Source organism: Carassius auratus, unplaced genomic scaffold (assembly GCF_003368295.1).
Source record: "Carassius auratus strain Wakin unplaced genomic scaffold, ASM336829v1 scaf_tig00216332, whole genome shotgun sequence".
Classification (NCBI taxonomy): domain Eukaryota; kingdom Metazoa; phylum Chordata; class Actinopteri; order Cypriniformes; family Cyprinidae; genus Carassius; species Carassius auratus.
Window position 1 is genome coordinate 830,841 of NW_020528515.1, and position 11,526 is coordinate 842,366.

Consider the following 11,526-nt stretch of genomic DNA (forward strand, 5'->3'; position numbering starts at 1 on the left):
CAGGAGACCAACTCTAGATCAGGTCTAGATCAGGCTTTTTCATCTGAAATCTTACATGAGTGCAGGTTTTAAGGTCAGGAATCAGGTCTATTGCTCATACTCAGGGGTCAATGTCGATCTTAAACTTCTTGAGCACTTCTTTTATTGCTGCTAATATATATATAACCAATTGCAAAAGTTTAGTGAAGTCAGAAAATCATTGCTTTTTAGTGTTGTTATCATTAACTTAATCTGAAGTTATTAAAAATTGCTTTTGGGAACTGAAAAACATCAAAAATTTGAAATGTTGTCTTGGAAATCAAAATAAGTTGAAGTACTAAAATTACTAAGAGTATTAAATAAAAATAAAAGCTATACAGAAATATATAAAAATGTAATACATTTGAAATAATACACTTCATTTAAAAGGTTGCCTTGAAAACTAACTGAAATATAATTTCAAAGTTGAAGCACTAAAATTTAATAAAAATTAAATTAAAATAAATTAAAGCTAAAGAGATATAAAACAAACATTAGTAAAATAATAAAAAATAGAAATATTCCACCTGATTGTAATATTAAAATAAGAAAAAAGACTTCAGTTATAATCACTATTGCTCTTATTTCCATAACTCTTAAGTGTTAAAATTCAGGCTAAATGTTGATTTTTAACTTCTTCCACACATATTTTTAGATAATAAAGATTTGAACCATTTTCAAAAGTTAATTGGAGTCTACAGTCATTGCTCTTTTCCCATAGCTTTTATTAAACTAATAAATTCTAAAACCATTAAAAAACATTTTTGTGGTAATTGAAATAAAGCCGAAATAAAATTCAGTACAAATATTAGATGTTTGGCAACTGCAATAAGATAAACTGAAGCATTTATCTCAAGCATTAAATTACTAAAACTGAAATCAATTTGATTGTACTTGGAAAACTTTTTTGATATATAAAACAAATCTGATAAAAAAGGTTTAGTTAATGTTTTTGGGCACTTCTGTTCCTCTAATAAACAGAAGAGTGGTGAATCCTGCTCTTGGTCTGTCTGTGCTTCTGTGTATGGTGATGTCGTAATGTGAGACTGTCATGGCAACCAAATAACACACACACACACACACACACTCACGACTGCGCGCTCGGCGTGATTAAAACATACAGGACAGCAGGAATTCAGACCGTCTTCCTTTCCACACAGTAATATCTCCATTCACAGGTTCAGACAGATGAGCAAACTTGGATGGAGAAGGAGGAAAAGACTCGCACACATCGCTGAAGATGATGAGATCATATCTCATTTAACAAAATGACCAATTCTTAATATCTCTGGTGCAAATACATCTAAGACAACACAAATCAACGGACAATATGTCAGACTAACTGAAATAAACCTGGCTTGTTTGGTAAACTTGAGACAGGCCCCAGAAACATGACTGCGTCTGAGGAAGACTTGAACACGTCTCTGTTGTTGTTGTCACACTGCAGCTCTCTCCACAGATGAAGCTAAGCACAATTACATCACTCCTGAGTCAATAATGATGGTTCCTATTAGACCCGAGCGCATCAGTGAATCAGAAACAGAAGAGAAAGTGCAGCAGTCTGCCAGTTCAACGTCAGCACCAGACACTTACAGATTCACAATAACACCGCTTCTTATGAAAGACTGGACTTTTGGAAAGCACGTCAGGTTGGGTTTGTAATTCACACTCATCCGTTTCAGAATGACACAGCTGGAGAAGGAGTGAAGAAACCTCATAGGAATGGGAACGGGAGTCGATCTGGGTTTTTGTTGCGTGAAGGAGCGGATGGAAGAGGAAAAGCTTGAGAGACGCCAGAAAGCACCTCGCCAGCGTGTGTCAACGTCACGATGACAAGCTTTTACATTCATTTACTGTCAACCAGACGACATTTCATTCTCACAGCAAAGAAAACGCTACCATCTATCTCGGTCGAAGAGACGCTTAAATAAGAAAGATCAGCAGCCGGCCACGGCCTCGCAACGAGAGAAAAGAAGAGAGGTCAATGATTTACAACTCCTCGAGCTCTTAACGCACTTCAGAAACACTGTCTGCATCTATTCTTCCATTTAGGAAACACTTAAATATGAAATACCTTTTAAAGACGGAGAAAACAGCATGCATTTAAGTTTTTAAACTGTGTAAAAAAACACAATGCGAAAACTCCTATTGCCTATAAAGACATCTGCGTTCATAAACACTCATAAATGAAATGTACGGCTGCATTAGCACGACTTATTGCAATCTTAAAGCATTTGAGTTAACAGGAGGAGGCCAGGACTATAAACTGTATAAATCGTAGTAAGATTTAACGTCAGATTCCAGTTGCACAAATGCTTATTTCAATATCACCATTTCAATATCGTCACATGTGGCTCTTCCGTTCGTTCAGTGTGTGTTCAAAAACTGTTACTTTAATTAATAATGGCGGAAAAAACTATAACTTTTTAGCTTTGTGTCTACAGAAATTGACTTGCAGAAATAAACAGCCTGAGAAATATTCACTGGAGAACAACAACAAGCCCCCTAATGAAGACTCTGTAAATGTGGAATAGAGTTATTGACAATTTTGCAACAGTTGTCTAATGATGGATAATTTCGGTCTTGAGGTTTATGTCCTAAAACAAAGATTTCAGAGTATCAGATTTTTGTGCAGATGCATCTGCAGTCTATGTGAATGGATAACACATGCTGGAGCTCGAGCACCACAGATCCCCGAGTAAAGAACACCGTGTTCTCAGCGCAGGACTCGCCACAAGTGCACAAACTCTGCATGCATCTGCTGCTACACAAGCTGTGTGCATGGGTTCAATCGAGCGCAGCCGTAAACTTACACAGCTACCTGGGTTGAGATGTGTTTTCTCCACTCAGAGAAAGCTAAAGCACCACTTTTTGACAGTTCTTACAGACTGGGATGAACACAGCACCATAAGAGTTCAGGCAATGAGTTATGGTGAAGAGAATGCATTGATTTGGTATTGACTTTTGGTCACCAGAACAAAGTCAGTGTAGAGTTAACATAACCTCCATCATGACTAAAATATCATAATACTATGGACACATTTTTACTAGAAGGTTACACCAGTTGACACTTAGTCACTGCATCTGAACGTTTGTAGAATACAAAATAAATCATGTGTGTGTTTCCAAAAACTGCCTACAAACAACATACTTGGCACTTGTGTTTTAACCAGACTGACAAGAGATTTCGGGTAGAATGGGGGAAAACGTCCCCCTGTTGCTTTTCCCAAAATAACTTCTAGATAAAGTCAAGACCATTTTTAATTTGTAATTATGGTTGACAAGAAGTTTTCAAGCTTGAAGCTTACACAGGTGATGCCCCATCATCTAATATCTATATGACACGAGAACAGTGTCTGTAGATATGTGTTATTTAAGAAAATTAAATAATATTTTAGACACGGTCACAGAACATAGCGTAATTACTGTAGATATATTCTGTTCTGAATATCGAAATCTTTTTCCTTCATATTTATTCTAGTTTGTTTTTATATTCAAGGTAGCAAGTTAGCATCATCTAACTTTTGTTTTTTATACTTTTTCATAATTGTTCATAATTTCATAACTATTAATTATATTAATTTTAGTTTTAAGCTAAAACGACCTGCAGTCTGATTTTGCTGTAAATGCATGAAGGAAATTGCTTTGTCTGACTGGGGGGCACATTTTTATTACAAATCTAAGAACATGAAAACTAGAAATGTTTCATAATTTATTATGTCAGTGTCACTAACGCTATCAGAACTTTTCTGAACACATTTCTCTTTTGTTTCCCCCCTCTCTACCCTTCTGTTTCTCCCCATCCCCAGACATCTTCATGATCCTCGTGATTATGATTGACTGATACATAAACAGTGGCAGTCTGAAGTATTACACCTTCTTCACCCGTCACATCACCCGGATCACAACAGACACCCGCATCACCGGGTCACTTACAGAGTGTGCGTGTCGGGCGGCAGGTCTGACGCCGCTGGGGCCTGATCCAGTCCGATGTTGGAGCAGTTAACCACGCACGAGTTTTGCGGTCCCACCGCCGTGCACGAGCAGTTCCCCGGGCACGGGCCGCACGCTCTCCCGTCCGTCGCGACGCCCGAGCGCGCCTCCAGGCAGCAGAGCGCAAAGAGCAGGCTGGAAAATAATCCAAACTTTGGGAGACAGACGCCATGTTTCCGCTTAAACACAATCTGTCCATTTCTACAAGGCATCGCTCACTCGCATCTCATCGCCCCTTCTGTCGGTGAAGTTTTCCTCAGGGCGCGGGGAGGAAAGTTCACTCTTTTCCCAGTTTTTCCATAAGAGAAACGCGTCGAAAGCGTCGCAAATCGCGTTTCCCCCCAAGTTCGCTGACGTGCCCCCTCTATTCCTCCGTGAACGGAACTGGATTCACTTCTTCTCCAGAGGAGGGAACAAACCTCTGGATTGATTGTGTTCTGCTGAAGAACTTCCTCTCGTTCTCTGCTGCTCTCCGCTGGATGAGGCTTCTCTTACACAACACGAGTACTCATCACTAGGCTACAGACAGGACACAAACTCCATGTTTTAGACTTTATCTTTGACTTTATGTAATGTAATGGCACAACTTTTTTACTGTGCGGCCCATTTTATTGTCCACATGCCGAGAGCACGCGCGCACATAAATGCATTTGTTGATGTAAAGGCTAGTGGCACGATAAAGAAGCATCGTCCAAATATTGTTCACCACGTGCACAACTTTACAATCGTGACATGAAAACATGGTATTTTTTTAAATTGTACTTATTACTTCATTGTCCAATAATATTTTATTCTTTGCAAGAAAGGCAGTTTTTTAATGACATCAATGTCCAGGAAGGGGCATAGCCTGTTTTTTTTATGAATAATACAATAAAACAACATCCGTCATCCTAAAACATAATTTTATAATCATTTTATTTTTTACAAAATGTTGCTAATTTTAGATCTACCAAAGCTAATGGACTCCAAATGATTAATATAATAATAATAATAATTATTATTATGTACTCTCACTTTAAGTAAATGTAACATTTTGTTCTACAAGACATTAATTCCAGCCATTTAATTTTTTTTTCAATTGGTTATTTATGTTTATAAAAAATATAGAGATTTAAGAGATACATTAATTAATGCTGTCAACTTAATTAAAAGTTAATTGTTTTAGTATAATGACAATGCAAAAGCCAATTATTTAATTTTGGATTCTTAAGTTAATATTCTTAGACTTTTTAACACATTTAATATTTCCCTCGCTAAAAATGGATTTATCCACATAAAGATATACAATCAAAACATTTGAATACCTTAAAACATTCTGTCTGATTAAATTACAGGAATCAGTATGATAATATCAACATTTCAGACGATTGTCAGAATGGAAAAGATGTCCTCTTATACAATGCTTTATCTCCATAATTCTATTCTGTGGACAGTCTTCCTGCTGTATAAATAATCAAGTCATAATTAATAGCTCCATCTTAAGAAGCTGAGCTTGACCAGATCATTTCTGAGAGTCTGATATTCCCTTTTATAGGAATACACTTTATAATTATAACACAAGCATATTCTTTTCTTAAAGAAGGCCCAGAAGGTAATGATCCTGAAATAACTCTGCAGACGTGAATAAACTATAGCCTTTATTTCTTAGATTTTCCTTAGAGACATTTTCCAAATCAGGCTAATCCATCATTCATGCACATTGTTTTGCATTAGCCAGAGCAAAGTTGATCTCTGACAGAATGTGGATGAATTATTGAGGTCTTGCTGGAGTATGTTGTGTGTTCAAACTATAGGGGGAGTCTCAGATCTTCACATCATCTGATTTAGTGCTGTATATGGACTGGAACAAAACCAAAGGAGATTGAATATACAAGTCACTAGAAAACACACATTGCTGCTTACACACTGTAAAGTTTTAGGAGTGACAACACTATTTAAATAGCTACAGAAGTGGATCCTCTCAATTGACTCACTCTTGAGACGGTAATGATTGAGACCATCAGAGTTGGGTGGGTTTTCATTACACTCAGAACCGTCCTGCAGTTCCTGCACAAACCCAAGTTTGGGAAAGTTTTAATGGACTTCATGTTGTTAATAGCAATATCAATGCAATATATTTTCTCTTTGTGTTTTTATATCAATATGGTACAAGATTATCCTTTTTGAATAAATGGCAAAAATAAAAAAGCAATCTAAAGGTAATCTAGTCTGATTATATTAACTAAAATGTGTAATGTAATGGATTACGCTACTATTATTTTTGTCATGTAATCTACAATTTGTAAATAGGCCTAATCTACCCAGTTTTTTTTATGTCAAAATCTGGCAAAACTGAGTCAAGAGGCTATTTGTTGCACAACTCTGATGTGTATTTAAATATGTCATTAACTGTGCTGTGTAGATTACTTACAAATTATAGTCCATAACTAATTACAAATTATTTGATGAAAATTGTTGCCATAAATGTTATCTAGAAAACTCATTTAACTAATGCATTCTGACTACATTTGAATTACTTTTAGATTACTTATCACCATTACCCAACATCAGAGACGTGCAAATGTGTTGTTCAATTATTGAAATATTAACTTTAAATACTTTTAGGCCAAATGGGTTTGACTGAAGAAAAAAAAAGTTTGTGAATCCCTGCATCACATGAACAGTCAAGCACACGTTCATACTCACTGTATTCAAAATGACACACAGCAGAAGTCTCTAGAAAGTTAAACAAATTAAAAGAGAAAAAAAAAATGGGAGAATCAATAATAGGAATAATTTAGTGCCATTGTTTGAATAGCTTGTAATCATATAATTCATAAAAAGCATCTTTAATCTGATCATAGGTATTTTAAAAGATGAGTCTGGTCACATGTACCAAATATTTAGACTCAAATTACATAATCCAGATTACATGCAATCTGTTACCAGTGTAGCCAAGTCTGCAGTTTTCCCGTGGAATTTGTTTGCAGTTGTCACTCCTTTAAATAAGTGAATAGTGTTTGTACAGGACAGGATTGAGCACTAAAAGGTGAACTGACAACTGAATTTAGCCGTGTCCATGTCTAGTTGTTATGTCTCTAATAGGAGTCCAATCTGTGCTTTTCTACATCAAACCGGAAGAAAGAAAGACATCTGAGGACATGAGAGGGAGTGAATCTCAACTCTTACCACCCAACTTGTCTGTCCTCTCAGAGCTTTTTGTTTCAGGAGTAAATGTCCCCGTTAGCACCATCTGCGAGATTAAAACACCTCAGAGATAAAAGATAAAGATAAAAGAGCAAGACAAACCGAGAGACAGAGATGCTCAGAACAGAGAGGTGTGATGAAAGGAGGAAGAGAAAACGGGAGAAAAGACAGCGAGAGACGGCAGCTCAGTGTAACTGGAGTTTAGTTCATTTCAGACAAACACTGAAGAGTTGCACAGCTTTAGTTGATCCAGACTCACCTGTGCTCTTATTTTCAGACATTACTGTGTTTGCTAAATAAAACGTTAATGTAGATATTGACTTAACAATATTTGCTGGGATGATCCAGGCTGTTGCTACTGTAAGGTGATGTGGGTATTTGCTAGGACATTGCAATGTTAACCACATTATGTACTTGGAAGTTGCTAGGAAATTACTGTATGGTTAAAGGAAAATTCTAGGTAGTTGTTAGGGTGTTGCTATGAGGTCACTAGGGTGTCCTGGGTAGTTGGTAGAGTGTTGCTGTTTGGTTACTAGGGCGTTGCTGAGGTTTTCCAAGTAATTGCCATGTTAAAAGTCTCTATTCTACACTCCATTCTAGGGTCTACATGAACAAGTGTCAGTGTAAATCAGTGTCCCACACACACAGATCTCCTAACACAGCTTTGGGAATGTCACCCGAGTGTCTGAGGTGTTTTCACAGGTGTCTCCTTCACCCTGATCTATCAGAGCTGCTCTGCAGATCAGTCTGTCTCATCATCCTGGGATAAAGGGAAAGATAAAGAGATCTCCAGCCCAACCTGAGGTGGTCACTGATTGGACGCAGGACGTTTCCATTCGTCCGTCTGTCTCTTCTCCCACCTGCTTTGCTTATTAAGTTAACCTTTCTTTATTACATTGTGTTTATTTTGATCCGTGTGCTCTGCCAGTCTCCACGGCAGGTGAATGTTGAGCTAGCTTACTTGTGTTTTTATGGATATTTGTGCTGTACTTACATGTGTCTTTGAGAAGCTGAACGGACTGAGAGATTTGACTTAACTCCAGATGTGCTGCGTTTGCAGGAGACCACACAAAGATTTACATTTCAAATAAACAATGTACTTTTGACCATCCTATTCATCAAATGATCCTTACATAATAAACAAGTCATTGTTTTCACCAAAATATAAAACATTTGAACATTTAATATAAGTAAAGAAAAATTAGCAAAATCATAACTGTATATGTGTATGATTTCACCTTCATATAGTCTACATCTTATACATCATATAGTCTATAATCTACATCTTTTAGCTGAATAAGGAAAAAAAACGTAGGATGTACACACATTAAGTACTGTATGTGAAATGAGAAAGGTTACCGTTTATTAATCTGAGAGTGGTATATGAACCACCTGATGAAATATTTTGATGAAATAATGTTCATTATACACATTTTAAGATTCAATCTTTCAGTTCAGTCATAAGAGTCATATTTCATAAGTAGCACCCCACTTCACAGCCATGATCATCAATTTTTAACCAGCAACCTAAATATAAAAATTCAAAGCATCAAAAGATACAGCTAAAGAAAAAAAAAGAGAACGATAGAGTGTATAACATTTTCACACATCTCAAGCAAACTTTACTGAGCACATGCTGAATAATTGTTAGCTCCAGCTTGACTATGATAGAAAAAAAATGCCGTCATTGACTGACGTATGATTCATATATCGTGGCATTTACATGCTGTAGTCCAAGGTATACGGTGCAATCATTAATGAGTCCAAGCACATGCATGCTACATTTCCACCAATGGTGAGGCCGTGGAATCTGTCATGAGAGAGTACATCCCTGCTGATAAACAGGCATGTTATGAAGCATGGCAGCTGGTTTGAGCCGGTTTAAGCTGGTCCTGAGCAGGAGCTAGATGCTTAGGACCGGTTTAAGACCAGCACATGACCAGCTTTATTCAGCTGCCATGCATCAAAATACGCCTAACCAGTATGCTGTTGTTTCAACAGGATCAGACCCCCTTTAAACCGTAAACAACAGCCTATTCATTTCTGCCAAGCATTTGTCTGAGAAGATTGTCTGCATCAGTTCTCATCTTGACAATTCACTGATCTGAGATCATCATCACGAAGCTGTCACTGACCTCGGTTCAGGTTAACTCAGTAAAGAGGCATGAAAGTTGAAGAGGAGTGGGTTATGATAAGACAAGCCAGAAGATGGAGAATGACCTGCGATATAAGCGTGAGCTGCAGTGGTCTCATATTTTCATCAGGATTAATTTCACATCAGATTGGCACTGCTTACTGCTCTCTTTGGAAGCATTGGTCTGTATTAAAAGCACTGGCATTCATTTTAAATTTCAAAACTTTGAGTTTGGAGCAGAACGCTCATATTAGATCTCACAGAACTCTTCAAAATTAAAAGTCACGCTTCTTTATTTCTGCAATCAGGCACCTAAATTACTGCTCCACATGTGATTACAATTGCACTGGGGAGTGAATAAGGCAGATACTCGCTATTAGATTGGAACATTATCAGAAACTGCAACATTATATACTGATTAAATCAGTTTTCTAATCTGGTGTAAGTTGCATTAGAGATATTTGAGCATCATGAAACAGCTTTTACATAACTTAAAAATTTAATCAAAGTTTCCAATACCTCCTATATTAAATTATACTATGATGATGATACTATGAAATAAATAAATCACATTTAATAATTTATTTAATAAGAAGTAAATGCATATAATAAAAAATTAACATAACAAAATTTAACAGACAAAATATTAGTTTTTATAATAATTATTTAATATTTTGGCTATACTGTGCATGCAGCTGGGAGTTTAGACTGGCTAAAGCAAAGCAGACATGATCTGTTATCTATCAACTTATTCACATTCTTGTTGGTCAGATTAATTTGCCTATTTCTATGCTAAAAGTTAAGTTGCGCGTATAAATATTTGGACGCTTAAGTCACACTTAAAAACAAAACATCAAAGCGAACCAAGAATTTACCAAGAATTGAAGTGGCATCTACAAATGAAGGATTCAGGAGAATTCAATCCACAGCTGCATCAAACTTATATTGAATATATTTCAGCACAGATTAGATTGGATTTTTCTGACTCCATAATATTTCATTTGTAAATATCATGCCTGGAGCAGCCCAAGCTGTCCATATCAATTTATTTTTCCATTTATGTTCTTTCTTATCATGTCCTCTAATTGCATATATTTGCGCTCGAGAACAATACAACAGCAGCTTTCAAAGGACAAATGTCTTGAGCTCAACCCTCAAAGCGGCGATATAAAAGCAGTCCTAATCTAATTTCACCGCTTAGACTGAGGTGAAATCATACGATATTGGTAGGAAGATGCTGTAGGAAGATCTGATGTCAGTAGAAGAACAAATGGCAGTCTGGGAGTCATATAATTAACTGTATTAAATCTCCTTCCTCTCTGTCCAAATGCAGGTAAACTATATTACCCTAACTGTATCATGTAAATTATTTACCATAGTGACACTAAATCCAATGACACGCAGACAACTTATAGTCACGACTCCCAAAGCTCAAGTCTTTTGACAAAGTTTTAGCATTGAACTCAATGGTTGTGACAGTGATATAACCTCGCTTCGGCCTGCTCTTATGTCTGCAGCTGGGGAAATGTTGCTGCTAACTGCAGTGTAAGTGAATTAGACTGGTGGAGAAGCACAGAGATCAACATTAATTCTGTGGAGGAAACCACCACCTGTCTCAACATACACTCAATACACTGCCAAACTCAATATATGTCTGGAGATAGTATTATGCTCTTCATAAAGGTCACTGTTAAACATGATTTACAGCAGCAGAAACACATGCGATCCCTACAGAGTTCCCCATTAACCCTTTACCTGCCACCTCCTTCTCTCTTTATCCAGTATTTCAGAAAATAACTCATCTATTACACGTTTATGCCATTGAACGCTTAGGAATTTATTATACTGAATATATCTGCCATGGAAACAAGAAGAAGAGAATCTGACAAGAATACTAATAGATTCAGTATGGGGTTTGGCCCAGTAGGGGAGGCTATCATCAAAGGGGGTTGAAGGGTATTTGTTTGGACAGTACTAGTCGTTTTTTAATGCTGATCGATATTTATCTACAGGGGCTTCGGACTGAGGGCAAAACCAGCACTGATTACCAAGCCCCAAAGGAAGAGAGGACCCTTGAAAAGTCTGGAATATATATTTTTAAGGGGGGGGGGGGGTGCATCCTTTTCTTCAACCACTGATCTGAATACTGAGAGGATGAATTCATCTAAATTTCCATATTGCATTAATATGCATTT

At 36.9% G+C, this 11,526-nt stretch overlaps 1 protein-coding gene across 1 annotated transcript in view; it reads right to left on the reverse strand.

The window, feature by feature from the left end:
• LOC113097609 (polycystin-1-like) overlaps nucleotides 1–4,824 on the reverse strand; it is a 77,306-nt gene extending 72,482 nt beyond the window's left edge. Inside the window, exon 1 of the mRNA XM_026262873.1 lies at nucleotides 3,955–4,824. Within this exon, the coding sequence (XP_026118658.1) occupies nucleotides 3,955–4,223 (269 nt within the window). The 5' untranslated portion in view covers nucleotides 4,224–4,824. The remainder of the gene's footprint in view (nucleotides 1–3,954) is intronic.
• Between the last annotated feature and the right edge of the window lie 6,702 nt (nucleotides 4,825–11,526).